The 20,882-nt window shown below is 48.8% G+C and overlaps 1 protein-coding gene across 5 annotated transcripts in view; it reads right to left on the bottom strand.

The window, feature by feature from the left end:
• Nucleotides 1-20,882, bottom strand: part of PLEKHA2 (pleckstrin homology domain containing A2) — an 80,542-nt gene that overhangs the window by 34,389 nt on the left and 25,271 nt on the right. For 4 of the 5 annotated variants that reach the window (XM_070781453.1, XM_070781450.1, XM_070781452.1 and 1 more), the window contains one exon: nt 15,821-15,984. In XM_070781453.1, coding sequence (XP_070637554.1) covers nt 15,821-15,961 — 141 coding nt within the window. In that variant the 5' untranslated portion in view covers nt 15,962-15,984. Of the gene's footprint in view, nt 1-8,337; nt 12,913-15,820; nt 15,985-20,882 lie in introns of those variants that run through there. The other variant, XM_070781455.1, reaches the window with a different exon arrangement.

Below are 20,882 nucleotides of genomic sequence, written 5' to 3'. Positions count from 1 at the left end.
GAGGCTGCCCACAGCTGGCTGCATCTGCACAGCCCCGGGGACACACCGCCACCAGCCACCGTGGACACTGGCCCCCTGGCCCACCCCCAGCCCCTGTTGTGTACTTGAGGGAAGTGAGTCGTGTGTTGAGGGGACCTGCCTGAGGTCACACACCTGGCTCGGCTTCTCCTGACTTCCACCCCGAAGCCCTAGAAGCAGCATATTGCCATGTCTAACTTAAGTGGCTGGAATTCTAGCTTAGACATCACTGTCCTAGGCCCGCAGGCAAGTTCCTCTACCTAGAAGATGGGGCTCATCAGCCCTGTTTCCTGGGCTGGTTGTGAGAGTTACATAAGGGTAAACAGCAGCGCCCAGCCCAGGGCAGCTTCCATCCCCGACCAGCGGCGCTAATTACCAGACGCAGACGCCAAGTCTTGGAGCCGTTCTTGCCCAACTCAGTCTCCTCACCCCAGACCACAGCTGGAGGCCTCCAGAGCCCTAGCTGGAATTACGAGCGATCAAGTGGGATTTGAGGAGCCACTCAAGACACAAACCCACACGTCCTGCCAGATATGAACCCATCCCACTGCAACGACTTCATCTCCCCTCCACCCTCCGGAGGGAGGGCGGTCCACCCTCAGCCCCGGCTGCTCTCAGCTCTCTGGCTTTGAAGAGGACACAGTCATTCTCCCAGCCCAGCAAGCCCAGGGTAGAGGTGTCCCCAGCCCCTCACCATGGTCCTCCCTCTGCCTGCCTGCTCCTAGGATCACAGGCACCTCCCTGCACCACCAGAGGCCAGGAAAATCTGACGCATGTCTGAAAATGCAGTTCCCCCGCTCCACCCCCAACTGTGCTCCTCACCCAGGGGGAAGTGAGTGACGGGGGGAAAAGAGGATCACCCAGGATCACTGAGGCTTGATCCAAACTAACGGTGTGGTGTCCACTCCGATCGCCGGACCTGAATGGTGACAGCTCGATGCCAGAGTGGCAGCTCCAGGCCGGACACTTCCAGGTCCGGGAGGACTGTGCCAGCTGCTTGAGCTAAACAGCCAGATGTCCGGGCAGGAACGCTGGGAGCCTGCAACTGGGGAGGGCCGGGTGTCAGAGCCCACCTAGGGACGTACCATCTCCTCCAGGGGACGGACGGGAGGCCCCGCCTTCACGAAGCCGAATTGCAGCACATCCCAGCATCATCTGACAGTAGCCTGCCCGCCCCCTCCCTGAATGCATGCACATCACCCTCTCCTGGGGAGCTTGTTTTAAAAGACCCACCCGAAAAACACTGAATCAAAATCAACTGGAAGGCAGTCAGAACGTGCTGGAGTTGTTTGCCACATGGCTTGTTGGATTTTGGTTCCTCAGCCAGTAACTGAACCCTGGGCCCTCAGCAGTGACAGCCCACTAGACTATCAAGGGAATTCCCAGAACATGCACATTTTTTAAATGTCCCCAAGTGATCCCTCAATGGGCCCAAGTTTGAGAACAACTGGTTTACAGGACAAAATCTAGCCCTGGATTTTTTTTTTTTTTTTTTGGCCATACCTGGTGGCTTGAGGGATCTTAGATCCTCAATCAGAGATAGAACCCGTGCCCCTGGCAGTGAATGCACCGAATTAACCGCTGGACCACCAGGGAATCCCCCAGCCCTGAGTTTTATACTGGAGGGTATTTTACTATGCCTTTACGTCTCTTTTTGCTAGATTTTAAGCACACTGAGGACAAGAGTAGAGTCTTCTTGTCAGTCTTCAGCTGGCAAAGAATCCGCCTGTCATGTGAGAGACCTGGGTTTGATCCCTGGGTTGGGAAGATCCCCTGGAGAAGGGTGAGGCTACCCACTCTGGTGTTCAGGCCTGGAGAATCCTATGGACTGTATAGTCCAGGGGGTCACAAAGAGTCAGACATGACTGAGCAACTTTCACTTCAATGCCTGTTCTTCCTCCCAGGGTTTTAACATAAAGGGTAGGGGCCCTGGCAGTGACAGGTTTCTAAGCTCGCACAGCCAGGTCTGAGTGCCCCCCCCCCACTCCTCCCCACCCCCACCCCTGCTGCAGACGCCACCCAGCCTGCTGACTCTGCGCTGGAGCCCAGGCAGCTGGGGAGAGAGGCCACACCCAGCTTCGGCCCAGAGAGTCACCCTGTGGCTGCAGCAGCTCCAAGAGGGAAGAGGAAGAAACCGAGGCCAAGGACAGAGTGGAGTTGGGGGGAGATCCCAGGGCTCCGCTCGGTGTCTGGGAGTCAGGAGCAGCCTGTACATTTCTGGGGCTTCTGAATTTTCTGGAACAATGTAGGGCACAGGGCACATTCCTATCGAAGCCAGATGGTTTCATGAAGACACTGCCAACCCTTGCTCTCTGCTCAAGGGTTCTCCTGCCACCAAGGTCCCAAAGGGAGCGCCCACTACGGAAAGTGGGAAGCAGGAAGCTGAACACCAAGGAAGGAATGGAAGTGCCCACAGAGATGGGGCGTACCTCCTGGGGGAGCCTTTTTTTCTAGAAGCAATGCTGATTCTTCTCAAAAGAGAAAAATGTCCCCATCCTCTAGTGAGAGTAATGGGAACACAGAAACAACCAGAAGACCCATCTCCAGATTCCTAAATTCAGGGAACGTCAGCGCTAGAAGGTTCTGCAGCTGCCTGGTCATTCACCAGGAGCCCTCCAAGCCTCACCTTGGGAAAAAGACTTCCCCAAGGAGTCAAGTGAAGACAGACAGACAGAGCCCCTTACTCCTGGGGTCAAGCACAGCCAAAGAAAGGAAAGCGAAACTGACAAATATTTTGAGTCTGTTATGCACCAGGCTTGCTGCGCAAGGTCACTCCACTTCACCCTGACAACCCCATTTCACAGATGAGGAAACTCAGGACGGAGCAGGTGACGCAAGTTGCTAACCAAGTCACACAAGTACTGAGTAGTCTCGTGAGGACTCTAACCCAACCCTGCCTGGTTCTCAAATCCCATGAACCATCCTTTATACCGGTCACCTCCCATGAGGCAGTTCTTCACATCAACCAGGACCTGCTCAGCATCTACAAGTTGATTATCACCGAAAGGTAAACACAAGAGCAGGACCAGCAGGGTTACACCAAGAGGCCCTACACAGTTGCCCAAACTGGGCAGGGCAGGAACTAGTCAAACTGGCTCTTGGATGCCAAACTCCAAAAGACCAGCATTCAGAGAGTGAGCAGGGGGAAGGAGAGGCTGGCCCGTCTCGCCTTCTATTCTGTGCTTCCCGGGTGCCTGGCAGACAGGACCAGCTGGCCCAAGATTACCTAGGGAGGAGGAAGGGGTGGACATGGAATTCCACAGCCGGGGCACGAGCCACCAAGGCCGCCCATGGACTAAAACCACAACTCGAACCACCAGCAGTCAAGGCCAGACACAGACACTCAGAACAGCAAGACTTGCTAAGTAAGCAGGGTGGTGTGATGGGAACGGAGGGAGGGGGAGACCCTAACGCCCTCTGTCCACATCCCAGCCTTGGCCTGGCATGAGAATGACCCAAAGGCAAGTAAGCAAGATACTCCCAAGCTCTGGGTGGGTAGGTGGATGGGCGATGCTTTACCAGATGCTCTGAGAGCAACACATGTCTTCCCCTCACTCGGGAGTTCCAGCTGCTGGTACCAATTTGACTTAGATACTCAGTCGTGTCCGACTCTTTGTAACCGCATGGACTGTAGCCCACCAGGCTCCTCTGTCCATGGGATTCTCCAGGCAAGAACACTGGAGTGGGTTGCCATGCCCTCCTCCAGGGGATCTTCCCGACCCGGGGATCAAACTGCATCTCCTGCATTGCAGGCGGATTCTTTACCATCTGAGCCACCAGGGAAGCCCAAATGAGAACGCTGTGAGGAAAGGTGAAAAGCTCCTCTCTCCATTCTCCAGGTTAAATATGCATTCAATCTTTCCCTTCAAGAAAAGTCAATCCTGGGATTTCCCTGGCAGTCCAGTGGCTAAGATTGTGAGCTCCCAATGCAGGGGGCCCAGGTTTGATCCCTGGTCAGGGAACTAGATCCCACATGTCATAGCTGAGACCCAGTGCAACCAAATAAGCATTTTTAAAAAGTCAGTCCTAAAGGGAGGGGACATATGCACACCTATGGCTGATTCATGTTAATATATGGCAGAAACCAACACAATATTGGTTTAAAAATAAGTAAATTTAAATTTACTCCATTTAAAAATAAGTAATTTGAATTTTAAAAAATAGTAAAAATAAAAATAAAATAAAAAAATCAATCGTGTCGTAAATGGCTGCACTGGGGTAAGGCTTTCATGCTCTTATCTGGCTGTCTCTTTCTAGTGGACACACGCCAGCCCCGGTTCAGCCAGGATGGACGTCATGAAGTGTCAGTCTCTTGGCCACCACAACCCCCAGCTCCTCACTTCCCTCTTCCAAGGCTGGTGATAGTGACCTCAGACTTGGTCGAAGGCCTGGGCTCTATTTAATCCCCTGGACACGTTTAAGCTCCAAGACACCAACTGATGGCCATAGACATGGTGCCAAAATCTTCAGTTCAACAAGCCGTCTCCTTGTCCCTTTGCTCAACTCAGCCTCCAGCCCATTTGCCTCAAACTCCATCATCACATCCCCTCCCCCTTCTAAATGGTTCTCTTCCCAACTTCCTCACATCCATCAGCCACTCCACATTCTCTCCCAGTCAACCAGGTAACACACCGCTGACTATTCTACTTCACCCTTGGGTCAGTCACCAAGCCTGCCACCGACTTGCTTCAGACAGGCTTCAGATCTGACCCCTCCTCTCTGTTCCCCCCACACCAACCCCTGCAGATACCGTGGGAAGGGCTAGAACAAATTCCTCACTGTTATCCTCAATCCCAGGCCCTCCCACTTCCCTGTACCTCCTGACGTTACTGGCAGAACAAACCTGAACAAGTAGCATCTCTAAAGTAGTACTTTAGAGTTTGTCAGAGCACTCTCCTATTCATTTATCTGCACAGCAACAATGTCAGAGCTAGAGGTAACAGAGGCTCAGAAAAGGGGATGTTTTTTCCTCACACACAGCTTAATGAGTTCATCAAGTTGTCCTGGCTTGGCTGATATAACTAACACAATGGATTCTGAAGCAGAATCTGATACTCAGAACTTCTCACAAATGCGAAATCACCTGCTTTGTGTTAGAGGCATTTTTAAAAATAATAAAAAATATATTTGTTTGTATATAAATAAACATACTATACAAAACAACTATATAAAAATAGATGTATACAACAGATACACGAAACGAACGCTGAAGGTTCCAACCTAAAGCAAAGCCTGACAACAATATAACCAAAAACAAATTTTAAGAAAACTAAGAATAATCATCACCACGGTTCTACATTAGTAAAACCTCTATTAAGCTTCTTGGCTTGTCTCTTCAGTTGCTTGGATTTTAATAAGCAGTAATACAAACTACTTTGCTAGCATGTGAGATGAGCGCAACTGTGCAGTAGTTTGAACATTCTTTGGAACCAGAGATCAAATTGCCAACATCTGCTGGATCATGGAAAAAGCAAGAGAATTCCAGGAAAACATCTACTTCTGCTTTATTGGCCACGCCAAAGCCTTTGACTGTGTGGATCACAACAAACTGTGGAAAATTCTTAAAGAGATGGGAATACCAGACCACCTGACCTGCCTCCTGAGAAATCTGTATGCAGGTCAAGAAGCAACAGTTAGAACTGGACATGGAACAACAGACTGGTTCTAAATAGGGAAAGGAGTGTATCGGCTGTATATTGTCACCCTGCTTATTTAACTTATAGGCAGAGTATATCATGCAAAATGCTGGGCTGGACGAAGCACAAGTTGGAATCAAGATTGCAGGGAGAAACATTAATAACCTCAGATACATAGATAACACCACCCTTATGGCAGAAAGCGAAGAGGAACTAAAGAGCCTCTTGATGAAGGTGAAAGAAGAGAGTGAAAAAGTTGGCTTAAAACTCAACATTCAGAAAACTAAGATCATGGCATCCGGTCCCATTACTTCATGGCAAATAGATGGGGAAACCATGGAAACGGTGACAGACTTTATTTTGGGGGGCTCCAAAATCACTGCAGATGGTGGCTGCAGCCATGAAATTAAAAGACGCTTGCTCCTTGGAAGAAAAGCTATGACCAACCTAGACAGTATATTAAAAAACAGAGATATTACTTTGCCAACAAAGGTCCATCTAGTCAAGGCTATGGTTTTTCCAGTAGTCATGTATGGACATGAGAGTTGAACTATAAAGAAAGCTGAGCACCGAAGAATTGATGATTTTCAACTGTGGTGTTGGAGGAGACTCTTGAGAGTCCCTTGGACAGCAAGGAGATCCAATCAGTCCACCCTAAAGGAAATCAGTCCTGAATATTCATTGGAAGGACTGATGCTGAAGCTGAAACTCCAATACTTTGGCCACCTGATGCAAAGAGCTGACTCGTTTGAAAAGACCCTGATGCTGGGAAAGATTGAGGGCGGGAGGAAAAGGGGACGACAGAGGATGAGATGGTTGGATGGCATCACTGACTGGATGGGCATGAGTTTTAGCAAGCTTCGGGAGTTGGTGATGGACAGGGAAGCCTGGCGTGCTGCAGTCCATGGGGTTGCAAAGAGTCGGACACACCTGAGCGACTGAACTGAATTCAATGCAAACGACTAACACAATTGTCCCAAAGTGCTTCTTAGTTTTTACTTCTTTTTAATTTAAACAAAGCACATCTTGTTATAAAAACAAGAAGCTTTCTAAATGACTAACATTACCAAAGAAAGCACATAGAGCACTTACAGTATTCTATGCTAAGTCTCAAAAAGTCCCTACACTATTTTAATTCTTAAAACATCAATTTCTTAATAATTTACCCTAAGCAGAATTTGCATTTTGGTGGGGAAAAAAAAAAGTGAGATCTGTTGCTTGAAATCTTCTTTGGGGAATTTTTTTTCCCAAAGGAATTCTGCATTCTTACTCTAACCCAGAATGGACAAAAGCATGCCAGAAATTCCACTTAACCCTTGAAATCATGTGTTTACATGGATAGTTAATATACCAATTACATAAAATCCATGCATTACAAACACTCTGTCCCCTAAAAAACACTCTGTTCCCTGTACATGGGCTCCTAAGTGCATAGTTACAGCACTCCCCTAGATTGCGTCCTTGGTGAGTATGCTATGCAGTGTGAAAGTTACACCAAGAAAGTTATATGCTGAGAATATTTCTGGACAGACACACAAGAACGTGGAAACACTGGCCGCCTCTGGTTAGGGGGCCACGTGACTGGGATCCAGGAGTGGGAGGGAAAGACTGGTCACTAAATCAGTTCCCCCAGATTTTGAATTATATACCATGTGTGTATACTGGCCATTTTTAAAAGCAAGTTATTTTCCTGGTTCTTGGCATTTTCATAGGTTCAGCATATCATGCAAAAGTCTTTGGCCAAGCCACATAAAATCCCTGGAGGGACCCTAGTTCCCCTACCAGGGATCAAACCCGGGCCCACAGCAGTGAAAGCACTGAGTCCTAACCACCGGACAGCCAGCGAATTTCCCCAAAATCTTTTAAACGTTGTTCGGAACTTGTTTGAAATCAGCAATGCTCAGAAGAACGGCTGTTCCCATATACCGTTCCTGGACTTGAACTGCAACGTTTCCCAGCCTCCGGCCACCCCTGCCTGCTTCAGACTGGCCCCCTCAATCTGAACTGGCATGAACCAATCTGTCCTGTTACTGCTCGTCCTGGATCCAGTGGGGTTTGTACCCTGACAGACTCCCTCGGTTTGTGTCAAGTCTGAAGTCAAGGGGAGATTCTGTTAGCAACGAAGGGCCTCTGTTCAGTCTTGAATGGTGCATTTTTCCTCAGATTCCAGGGCTGTTCCCTGTACTTGGGCTCCTAAATGCATAGTCACAGCACTCCCCTAGATCGCGTCCTTGGTGAGTATGCTATGCGGCGTTCAACACACGGCAACCTTAAAGCTGTTGCTCCATTTCACCTTCATTTCAAAAATCTGAACATAAGGTGAGTACATACTTGAACTCTCGGTAAAGAAATTAAATGTTAATAAAGTAGTATACTCCCCCCAAATCTTTTGAATATTGTTGGATTTCAGCGAAATTTTGCTCAAGGAGGACTCTGATACAGAAAGCACAAGTTTTTAAATATGGCAATTTCTGCCTAGCCTTTAAGACAAAATTATTGTCCATGCCATAGGATATGTTAATATCATTTTCTACCACTCTTCGGTATTCCTTCTACTAAAATGCTGCCAAATATCCATCTTTATGTCAATACAGCTAAAGCTCTCCGTCCCTTTCAAAGGAAAGAATTGCTTTCAGCTTCAAAAAAAAAAAGCAAAGGGCTTTTATCAGGGTCCAAGAGTTACCAGGAGAGAGGTCATCTTTTTGGATACTATGGTGATCCACAATTCACATCATGGCCTTTGGAAAATAAGAGCTGCTGCTGCTGCTAAGTCGCTTCAGTCGTGTCCGACTCTGTGCGACCCCATGGACTGCAGCCTACCAGGCTTCAGAGCATCTGCCTATTTTTTGGCAAAAGAGAGAAAACACAATCTATGGAGTAAATCTGACAAGAACAACTGTCTACGTGCAATAATACTCTTTTCATGCTTCGATTTATCCTTTGTTTAGGGCCATATAATTTAGTCTCGCAATTACTTATCCAAATGGGCATCACAAGAGCGGAATGTAAGTGTTGCCATGCAACTGAAACATCAGTCGGTAACAGAGTAGAGCAGCCTAACGAAGGAATTTCTCCTTTTCTGTCATGATAGGGATCAACATTAAAGTAAAATAACCTGCCATGACTTCACTGTAATGTTTGACAGGAAATCCAGCCAATGTCTGTCCCTATTCAGGCATTATCTGTGTCCTGGATGTTGTCAGCAGATTGATTTTTAAATGCATGAACCAAGTCAGGGGCCATAATCAATAATATTGAAACTTTCCATTTATAGGGTCCTTTAGAGCTAATGGGTTTCATCCTCTACCTGTTTGGTGCCACCTCTGTCTGGAGTTAAAAGCAACTTGATTGCATACTTCAGCACACAGATTCCAGACTCTTTATCAGGCACTCAAGGCTGTACCTGGTCTGGCACACATAACCGCCGAACACACACCCACGACCAATCCTCCCCAGCAGATGCGGCAATGGCCTCCTATCTCTGTTTTGCATCTGAGGGCTATCCTCAGCTACTGAACTCATTCCGTCCACCTGCAGAGGGCCGGAACCCTGACAGTCCACTCTGGAGGGTGCTGAAGCCAGCCTCCTTGGGACAACTTCGAGTCCCCCAGAGCATAAGGCTAAGCCCATCGTTTGCCAACTTCTGCGGGAGCACGGGCCCTCATCTGCTCCCTCCCCTTCCCTGTCCTGTTGCCAGCTCTCTTCTTAATAAAGAGCTTGCCACGAATCCTAGCTTCGGTGAGTCCTGGTCTTCTGGGGAACTCAGAACCCTGAACGCCCTTGAAGCAGGCAAGCTCGCCTTTCCTCCTGGGTGCCACCCCTGCTCTATAATGAGATTGTTGCTGTTCAGTTGCTAAGTAAGTCGTGTCTGACTCTTTGCGACCCCATGGACTGCAGCACTCCAGGCTACTGTTAAGTGCAAACCCTTCAACCAGCAAAATGCACAACAAATGTGAATCACCTGTAGCGATTACAACTCTAACCTCACTCATCCTTGCAGACCTGGATCTAAGTCACCCCTCCATGAAGGGGGGCCCAGAAGTTTTCTCCCTGCCTCAATTTTATCTAATCCTCTGTCTCCTCACCTACAGTGCAAGCTGCACAAAAGGCCCAGACTCTGTCTTAGGTGCTGTTGCAGCGTCAGCATCTAGGCTGGTGCCTGGCATATGGGACATATTTAGCAAATATGTGATAAATAATGATGCTGAATTTCAAAGATCCCACTCTAGTCTCAGTCCCTTAGGAAATGGAAGGGCGAAAGGCCGGGTTAAGGATCACCCAAAGGGCCCATGATGACTCACCTAACATACAAAACACCTCAGGGCCAGAGTCAGAACCTGATCCTTGATCTCTCGTCTCCCAGGCCTGGGAACGTTCCATCCGAGACTCCACCTCCAGGCCCTCCATCTTCCCTGGACCAGCAGCACAGAGGAAAACTGCAACTCCTCCTCCTGCACCCAAACTAGTGGCATCTGGGCTGTTCACTTTAATGACATGGTGTGTGTGTGTGTGTGTGTGTGCGTGTTAGTAACTCAGTTGTGTCAGACTCTCTGCGACTCCATGGACTATATAGCTCGCCAGGCTCCTCTGTCCATGGAATTCTCCAGGCAAGAATACTGGAGTGGGTTGCCATTCTCTTCTCCAGGGGATCTTCCTAACCAGCAATGGAATCCAGGTCTCCTTCATTGCAGGCAGATTCTTTACTGTCTGAGTCACCAGGGAAGTCCGATGACATGCTACCTTGTTGTAAAGACGGACTGGCATTTTTACCACTGTAGTTTTATGTATGCTGTTTTCATCTTGCCAACTAAATCTAAAGTTTTCTGGTGGCAAAGACCTCTCTGAATTCCCCTCCACGTCATCTCCTCCACATCAGCATAGGGTTGAGCACATGTATCAGGAGGAAAGAGGCAGACAAAGGTGAAGAATACAGGGACCAGTGATGGTCCTTGGTGGTCCAGTGGTTAAAACTCTGAGCTCCCAACGCAGAGGGCCTGGGTTCTATCCCTGGGCAGGGAACTAGATCCTGCACGCCACAACTCAGAGCCTGCATGCCGCGACTGAAAGATCTCATGCAGCCAAATTAATATTGTTTAAAAAGGTGAAGAGGGTAAACACTGGCGTGAGACAGACCTGGCTCTGTGTTTACCACCTGCACGACCTTGAACAAAGCTGCTGACCATCTCTGCACCTTGAAGAGGAAATGCTGGATTTCCCACGTCCCAGGATTACTGAGAGGACCTTAACGAGATAACATGCAAAGCATTTTGCACAATGGCTGGTATACCACACCCACTCAGTGAATGTAACTGCAGCTGGTGATACTGGTAGCAGTGGTAGTCAAAACAGAGACTTCCAAGGGGTTTAAGCAGGCTTGAGTTTAAGATCAGAGACTTGGCTTCAGAAAAAAACCAGCTTGTTAAATACCGAAACTCTTATAGCAGGTGTCTCCTTTTCCCTATAAACTTAAGACGTTCAGTGACGACACACGGTCCCCAGTGTCCCTCTCCATAGGGAAAGACCAACCTTACCCAGCTTTGCTCTTGGGGATCACCTTCCACCCCTCTCTTTCTGACCCCCTGCTCTCTGCTTCATCTCACTCTGCAGAACTTTCACGTGGTACAGGCTCTTGTCACAGTCCCAGGAGAGCAATGTTGGACACTCTCCATTTCACAAAGGCATCTCTTTAACAGCCTCTTTCATTCATTCATTCATTCAATGAGCTCACATTTATCAAATACTGGACACTGGGGATCAAAAGCCAGACAAGCACATGCCCTCTAGGACCTCCCAGCCCTGAGAGTGCCCTGGCTTCTTTTTCTCAATAAGAGACTCACGTTTGCAAGCTCTCCTTCCTCCCAAGCAACACTAAGGTGACTGCCTCAGCCATAATAGCAGGGGAGCTGGTGTCAGATAGCCAGGATTAGGATCCCGGCTCAGCCACTTTATGACATAACCACAGGCAAACTTCCTCCCCTCTCTGCCTCACCCATCCCACCTTTAGAATGAGGACAGTGATGCCTGCCAACTAGACCTGTCAGAATGAAAAGAAAACCCAACGACCCTGTATGAAAGAAGAATCTTAAAAAAGAGTGGATACATGTGTATATACATAAAACTGACTCACTTTGCTATACACCTGAAACTAACACAACATTATAAATTAATTATATGCCAATAAAATTTAAACAAAAAATAAAAGCATAAGTCTGAGAGTGAGGCAAAGACAATAAAAACATTTTTCTGTTACTGTTGGAAAAGATCCTAGAGTACTTGTATCCAAAGTGTCTACAAACTATTATGCAATAAAATCATGTATTTACATGTCAGTTGCTCAGTTGTGTCTGACCCTTTGTGACCCCATGGTCTACATGTAGCCCGCCAGGCTCCTCTGTCGATGGAATTCTCCAGGCAAGAATACTGCAGTGGATAGCCATTCCCTTCTCCAGAGCATCTTCTCGACCCAGGGATCAAACCTAGGTCCCCTGTATTACAGATGGATTCTTTACATCTGAGCCACCAGGGAAGCCCAAAATCATGCATATACTCAAAAAAAAAAAAAAACCCAAAGAAGTCTTTAGAATAAATAGTGCCTGGCACATAGTAATAAATGCTCACTCTACCATTTTACAGCTTACAAAAAGATTTAGCTTTTAGAGAAGATGGCTGTCTGGCCATTAACACAAATTAAGGGCTAAAGCTAACAACTGAAGTACGGTGTTCTGAACTATTGCTATGTCACAGCAAGTCTCTCCTTTTTTAGGCATCTGCCAGCCAGCTGAAACCTCTGCTTCCAGGGAAAATGTAAAGAATCCCGAGCAGGGACCACAAGTTCTATTTGTAATCCAGACTCGAAGAAGGCTGTAGCACAGAGAGCATCCTGACAGTGCAGGGGGTCAGAGAGGCTCAGGAGGCTGCCCTGGGCAGGGTGGGAAGAGCCTCAGAGGTGGACCCCAGAGACCCTGGCAAGGAGGCCCGAGGCATAGCATCCCAGAGAACTGCAGGTTCTAGAACCACAGACAGCCGATCAGAGGGCAGCACAGAGCCAGGGAACTCTTGAGCACTGGCAACAGTCCAGATCTGAGACGGTGACCCGGTGGTCCTGGGTGATCCATCCACTCTCAGGGGAAGAGAGCTGGGCAGGATTCCCCCAGCACCTGAATTTTTTTTTTTTTTCCCATTTGTTTTTAATTGGAGGATAATTGCTTTACAATGGTGTGTTGGTTTCCGCCATACAACAACATGAATCAGCTATAAGTATACATATAGCCCCTCCCTCTTGAGCCTCCCTCCCATCACACCCAAGCACACGAATTTGGGTTAAGAACAGTCCTAGTAGGAAGCAAGAGCTAATCCCCTGAGCTAATAAGACAGGTGAGCAGGAGAAGGCACACAAAGAGAGAAAAGGGGAAGGATAAGACCCAGAGACCCCAGCCCAGGGCTCAGCCCTGGCCCATCAGAAGCCAAGTCTACTGGCATCCAAGACTTGACTGCAATCCCTCTCATGGTGGGGAGGCAGCAACTTAAATGCTACTTCCTTTCCCAGCAGACATGTTGCCCCAGCCATGGGCACCCGTGCAGAGCAATGCCGGGAAAATGATGCAGCAGAGCCCGAAGGCAAACCCAAGACCAACACGTCCTAGGAGGCCAGCATTCCCGGTCCGCCCAGAATGGGAGAGACTATGTGTGGGTTTCGCTCTGCACGCTCAGCATGTTAAATCAAAGACGCCCACAGAAGGGCTACCAGGGATGTGGGTGAACCACGGGGCTTCTATTTAAAGTTAAGTCTTTCCCTGAAAGGGGCTTCCCAGGTGGCTCAGCGGTTAAGAATCCGCCTGCCAAGGCCAGAAGACATGGGTTTGACGTCTGGGTCAAGAAGATCCTCTGGAGGAGGAAATGGCAACCCACTCCAGCATTCTTGCCTGGGAAGTCCCATGGACAGAGGAGCCTAGCAGGTTACAGTCCATGGGGCTGCAAAAGAGTCAGACACGACTGAGTGATTGAGCAACAATAACTTTCCGGGAGAAGGCAGCTGGTGGCAGTGACCTGAGTAGGTTGTCCGTATCTATAGCGTTTTCTCTCAGCCATAGGATCCACAGGACACATGCCAAAGGTCTCTAGTGGGCGAGCCCCCGGATATTTTGTACTTTCACATCTTACGGCACAAAGCCCTCTCCTAACAATCAGCCTCTCCTCTTCCCAAATCTCTGAACGAGAGCCAGATCTCAGCCACACTCCAGCCCCCAACCCCAACACGGCCGTGACCCATGACCTTGCCAGGTCCAGGGGCCATGCCAGGCTCTGGGGCCCCATCCCATCCAGGGCAGCAGGAAGGAAAGAGCCAAGAGCACTCACGGGGCCAGAAAAAAAAGACCTGAAATCCCCAGTCAGGAGCAGGGCAACTTTTTCCCAGACTAGTGATGACTCGAGGGATTCCAGGCACAGCACTAAAGAGCCTCAGGCGCCGTCTCGGTGCCTGACCCCTCCAGAAACCCTAAGCCAGGCACCCAGTCCTGCTGCGTGCTTGCCAAAGGCAGTTGCAATGTGAGCCTCCGTTTCTCATCTGTGGCAAACTGGGTGGCCCCCAAAGTCATCTCCCACCCTGGGTCCAAACAGGTCCAACCTTTGTCCAGTTCGGGGAACCAGGTCACATTCTCTGCTGGGGCGGGGCCCCAGACTGGAAGAGCAGGAGTGGCCACGAGACGCAGCCCTGCCTAGAGGAAAGAGGAAGCGCTGCCCAGAGCCAGAATCCAGCCCTGCCAGCCTCTGCTGGACTTCTGCAAGGGTGAAATTCCTGCATCCTTTCTCTTTTTTAAATTTTAATGTAACTTAATAAAAAAAATTTTTTTTAATCTTTTGGCTGTTCTGCACGGCATGCTAGATCTCAGTTCCCCAACTGGGGTTGAACCTGCACCCCCTGCATTGGTAGCTCGGAATTTTAACCACTGGGCCACAACTCAATGCTTTGTGGTGACCTAAATGGGAAGGAAATCCAAGAAAGAGGGGACACATGTATATGTACGGCTGATTCACTTTGCTGTACAACAGAAACTGAGACAACGTTGTAAAGCAGCTATACTCTAATAGAAATTAATTTTTAAAAAAGAGCAAATAATCTCTCTGAAGCTCTATCTTCTCATCTGTAAAACATAATAACAATACCTACTTCATAGTTGTGACAGAGTCAGTTCATTCTGGCTCACGGGAGTCAATTTTTACATTTCTGGAAATCTGCAAGCCAGTTGTAATGATAGCCATAATTAAAAACTAAACTATAGAGAGTTATAATAAAATACATTGAAATTTTTTAAAATTACTGATGGTGAGAAAAGACACCAGATCCCCAAGGGGTAGGAGAGACGAGCTTCCTTTTCTACAATCTGGGGTGGCTTCTTGTCCATGTATGTGTGTGTTGTATGTGTGTGTGTTGTGTGTGTTGCGTGTGTATGTTGTATGTGTTGTGTGTGTTGTGTGTGTTGTGTGTTGTGTGTGTACATTGTGTGTGTTGTGTGCGTTACATGTGTGTTGTGTGTATTGTGTGGTGTGTGGTGTGTTGTATTTGTATGTTGTGTGTGTTGTGCGTTATATGTGTATGTTGTGTGTTGTGCTGTATGTGTGGGTGTTGTTTTTGTGTGTTGTGTGTTACATGTGTTGTGTGTTGTATTTGTATGTTGTTGTGTGTGTTGTGTGTTACGTGTGTTGTGTTACATGTGTATATTGTGTGTTATGTGTGCTATGTGTGTGTTGTATTTGTGTGTTGTATGTATTGTGTTATATGTGTATGTTGTGTGTGTTGTGTTGTATGTGTGTGTTGTGTGTGTTGTGTGTTGTGTGTTACATGTGTGTGGTATGTGTTATGTGTGTGTTGTGTGTTATATTTGTATGTTGTGTTGTTGCGTGTGTTGTGTGTTACATGTGTATATTGTGTGTGTTGTGTTGTGTGTGCACTGTGTGTGTTATGTGTGTTGTGTTATGTGTGTATGTTGTGTGTACATTTTGTGTGTTATGTGTGTAAGTTGTGTATGTGTTGTGTGTGTGTGTTGTACGTGTGTATGTGTGCTGTGGGATTTTTCCCCTGCCTTCCGACCGGTAGGCTGTGCTGCCGGAGAGAGAGGACCCCCAGTGATGACCGGGCAGCCCCTGTGCCCTCCCACGCCACCTCTCACCTGGGGGTTGTCCATGTACCAGAGCAGGCAGTTGGCCTGCGTGTCCAGAATAAAGTACCTCCGCAGAAACTTGCCGCTGTTCTCATTCTCCTCGATGTCCAGAAACCCACAGATTCGGTTCTGCCGATCCACATAAGGCATTCCTGGGCTCTGCTCACATCACCCTGCGTGGAAGGAGGGCGGAAAGGAGAGGCTGTGAGAAAGAGGACGAAGCGGGTGCCTGGCTCTGGCTGACTCACCTCTGCCGGCAGGGAGGCCTGCACCCTCTCCCACGGGTATCCTTCCTTCCCCAGGGCCCCCAACATCCCACCCAACCAGACTCTGGAAACGTTCACCAACTCCGTTCCACAAATGATCATCAAAATCCATTAACGTGTATTCAACTAACTGCGCTGAGGCTCCACTATGTGCCAGGCAGAGTGCGAAGCATCTTCACACTCATGAAGAGTGTAGGCCCAGACCCGGGGGCAGGGGCTTGAGTTCTATTCCCAGTTCTGGCCCCTAACTGACTGTGTGGCCACAAACTGTCTAACCTTTCCAGGCCTCAGTTTCTGCCTCTGTAAAATGGGGATAATAATGCCCTTATGGCAGAAAGTGAAGAGGAACTAAAAAGCCTCTTGATGAAAGTGAAAGAGGAGAGTGTAAAAGTTGGCTTAAAGCTCAACATTCAGAAAACGAAGATCATGGCATCTGGTCCCATTGCTTCATGGGAAATAGATGGGGAAACAGTGGAAACAGTGTCAGACTTTATTTGGGGGGGGCTCCAAAATCACTGCAGATGGTGATTGCAGCCATAAAATTAAAAGACACTCACTCCTTGGAAGAAAAGTTATGACCAACCTAGGTAGCATATTGAAAAGCAGAGACATTACTTTGCCAACAAAGGTCCATCTAGTCAAGGCTATGGTTTTTCCAGTGATCGTGTATGGATGTGAGAGTTGGACTGTGAAGAAAGCTGAGCGCTGAAGAACTGATGCTTTTGAACTGTGATGTTGGAGAAGACTCTTGAGAGTCCCTTGGACTGCAAGGAGATCCAACCAGTCCATCCTAAAGGAGATCAGTACTGGGTGTTCATTGAAAGGACTGATGTTGAAGCTCCAATAGTTCGGCCACCTGGTGCAAAGAACTGACTCATTTGAAAAGACCCTGATGCTGGGAAGGATTGAAGGCAGGAGGAGAAGGGCATGACAGAGGACAAGATGGTTGGATGGCATCACCAACTTGATGAGCATAAGTTTGAGCAAGCTCCAGGAGTTGGTGATGGACAGGGAAGCCTGGCATGCTGCGTCCATGGGGCTGCAAAGAGTCGGACACAACTGAGCGACTGAACTGAATTGAAATGCTCAGCAGACATGAAGCACTGATAAACACTAGGCATTATTATCACTTTTCAGAAAAGCCTTGTAAAGTAGGTCACAACCCAATTTTATATGTAAAGAAAATATCACAGAAAGGACTTAGTGCTCAGTCGTTTCAGTTGTGTCCAACTCTTTCCAACCCTGTGGACTGTAGCCCGCCAGGCTCCTCTGTCCACGGGATTCTCCAAGCAAGAAAACTGGAGTGGGTTGCCATGCCCTTCTCCAGGGGATCTTCCCAACCCAGGTATCAAACCCATGTCTCCAGCATCTCCTGCAATACAGATGGATTCTTTACCGCAGAGCCACCAGGGAAGTCCAGAAAGGACTTAAGCTCCAGTACAAATACTTGGATAAACTCTGCTGGGAATTCAGGTGCAGAGAGCAGCCCCCAGAGGCCTCAGCCCCAGCCTCACTTCCTTCACTTCACTATTCCCCAGAAGCCATTTGCCATTGGAAGAGGGAGGGAGCAGAAGAACATCCATCTGCAAACACCTCCCCTGATTGCAGAACAGGGTCCAGCCATTTGAGACGAGCCGCGCCCTGGGCCTCCCCAATCCTGGCTTCCTCCTGTCTGATTAGCCGAAGTAAAAGCCCTGTTCTCTTCCCCACGAGGATAAGCACCCTCCAACAGGCAGGCACGTCCCAGCTGAGAGCTCAGCCTACTGCACAAGTGGGATGCAACGCCCGGGGGTTAGAAAACCCCACGCGACTGTCAGACCCTCGGGGACAGACGCCACTCACCCCTGGTCCCTCTTGAATAGACACAGGGAACAGACCTGTGGACACAGTGGGGGAAGGGGAGGGTGGGATGAATTGAGAGAATGGCATTGGCTCCAACAAAGCAAAATTCACCCTGACCCAAGCCCCGCCATGGCCCCGAGCCTATGACTAAGCTCAGAGGAGAGATGGCTGGCTTCAGGCCATGCCCTGCAGACCCTGGGTCAGCCTGTGAGCCGAGATGCCACACCCGCAGGCCTCCGGACCAGGAGGGAAGTCCCACAGGCAGAGACACGCATTCCCAAAAGGTGAGGCGGATTCTAAGGATGTTGATGATGCCGTGATGGACTCTCTAAGGGGCCTTGCGGAGCTGAGAGGCTGTCCCAAGGGAAAAAAATACTCTGCTCACACACCAAGATGCCAGGGAAGAGCGAATCCCAGATCCTAGGTAAAGTCAGGCAGAAACTGGGATGTGGGGCAGACAATTCAGGCAGGAGGCAGACACGTCAGAGATCTGGTGGTAACTCGGTAAGTAATGATGGGGTACAAAAAATATAGTGGGCAGGGAAACAGGACAAAGATGAAACAGCACAGCTAGAAAGAGAGAGTAAAAGAAGAGATGAGAAAAGGAGAAAAAGTGGAAAGAAGAAGTTTTAGAAGATGACAGAGAAGGAAATAGCAGCACAGTGGCAGAGGGACCCCAAGAGTGGGGGTGGGGGAGATACCCCCTTCCCCGCACACACTGCATCACGTGGTCTGAGGTCCCTGTGGGCAGCTTCCCAAACTAAGCCTCCATCCCAGCCCTAGTCTCACACTGGCCCGGCAGTGGGTTCAGGAAAGGGAGATGAGATGGGCTTTTTAAGCCAAGGGTTAGGAACGAACGCCACAAGAGGGACTTCAAGTCTCGCAGACGCCAGGTCAAATGGGGAGAGAGAGGTCAGAGGCTGGTTGGAGAGGAAGTGGATGGATCCCTGAGAAAGGATGCAGCTTCCCCCAGGGAATCAGGGGAACTCAGGAGTCCCGGGCAGAAAGGCTGGGTCAGCCCTGCAGTGAGTGTACACCCATCCCCCAGGAAAGCTCAGCAAATTCCATGATGCCAGCCCGGCCACAGCGACAGACATTCCGGGGGCTTCGGGGCTGTCACCATTCCTGGGACATCTCTAAGAGGAAGGGTATAAACTGCAGCAGATAACACAGTCGACCATTTCTGGGTGCAGCCAATAAGCTGGTAATACTGGCATCTGTCTTCACGCTTCCTTTCCAATATCCCCTCTTTAGCCAACAGGATTAATCAATGTCTTTTACCCAAGTCAGAGGCCAAAGAAGAAACTCTTTCCACCATCAACATTTGTGAACAGGGGGCTGCCCATTTGCATGGATCCAAGGGTGGGCTTTCCCAGTGGCTCAGTTGGTAAAGAATCTGCATGCAATGCAGAAGACCCAGGTTTGATCCTTAGGTTGGGAAGATCCCCTGGAGAAGGGCATGGCAACCCATTCCAGTATTCTTGCCTGGAGAATCCCCATGGATAGAGGAGCCTGGCAGGCTACAGTCCAAGGGGTCACAGAGTCCAGCATCACCGATTGACTAACTATCATTTTTTTCAAGGGAGGGAGAAGACTTACAGGGATCAAAAGGCAAGATAAGAAAAAGAAGAATTTTGGTTACGTATCTCCTGAGTGTGGTTCTAGCCTGGGGAGGCGGCCGAGGGGAGCGAAAAAAAGCTGCTCAGATGTCCTGAGAAGCAGCTGAGTCACAGAGCTCATCATCCTGTGGGAGGTGGGGGTGGTGGGGACGCAGAATGAGCGGCAGGAGAACAAAGCATCACAGAAATGTGGTTGGATCAACCCACGCAGAAGTGACATGCAGACCTGAGGTCCTGAGCCCGGTCCTCTGGCAGCACATCCTCATCCCAGCCGCTGCTAAGATTTGGTACAGGGCGCCGGCTGCCCCTGGCTCCAAAGCCCCTCTCCCTACCTCTTCAGCCTGCCTCCATCATCAACCAAGTCTCCAGGGGCTGCTCCCCTTTTTCCCACAGAGGCCCCTCAAAGACAATTCACTCTGCCCCCAGCCCCCCACGCCCCTGGCCCAGCCCCAACCATCTGGCCTGGAGGGAAGAAAGAGCCCGAGGTCCATAAGGGGGCAGGACGCCTTGATGAAAATGCACATACTCTCTCCCCTTCAAAACATCCTCTCCAGCTCTCATGATACTCCACAGGTGTAACAGTCTAGTCTGTCCTGTAAACTTTTCATTTTAACCAAGTTCCCCAAAGTAAAAATCATGAGTAAACGGCGACACTGGGAGATACGTCCCAGAGGTTGCACCCCCACATACACACCGTATCCTGGGACCCTCACCCAGACAATGACTGGTCCCATCTCTTGGGACAACATGGCAAGTGTTCTCGGTGTTGGGTCAGACCACCAGGCAGCATTCACTCAGGCCAGCCCCTCCACCTTCAATACCAAGACCACCTAGCAGGGAGCTCAACACACGGAGGACAAACTGTGTGCAGGAAGGGACCTCGGAACACCCCATTCAGTGCCCTCTCTTTCCAAAGCACGCCAACCTCCCTAGCGTTCTCCGTTTGTAGTGCAAAACTCACAATATAACAATGCTGGCATTAAAAAAAAATCACTCCAGCCAATCGTTTACACTTATGCATGCTTTTTTATGCCCCTATCCACATAATCAACCTTCTTAAAACTTTCAATTATATCATAAACATGTTCCATGTTCCTACCCAGTCTTTATAATCAGTGTTTTTAATGGTTGCATAACATCACTGGACTGGACTTACTATAATTTACTTAAACCATGTCTCCATGATTAGACAGTTAGATGATATCCAATTTTTCTAATGCTAAAATTCATGTTTTTATACATTGTGCTTCTTTTGCACTCAGATACCACATAAATTCCAAGTCATAATAAGACTAGATCATAGGTTATGATCTTTTATAACTCTTGACACCCATTACAAAATTG

This window comes from Bos indicus, chromosome 27, assembly GCF_029378745.1.
Source record: "Bos indicus isolate NIAB-ARS_2022 breed Sahiwal x Tharparkar chromosome 27, NIAB-ARS_B.indTharparkar_mat_pri_1.0, whole genome shotgun sequence".
NCBI lineage: Eukaryota > Metazoa > Chordata > Mammalia > Artiodactyla > Bovidae > Bos > Bos indicus.
This window is presented reverse-complemented; position numbering and strand designations above follow the sequence as displayed.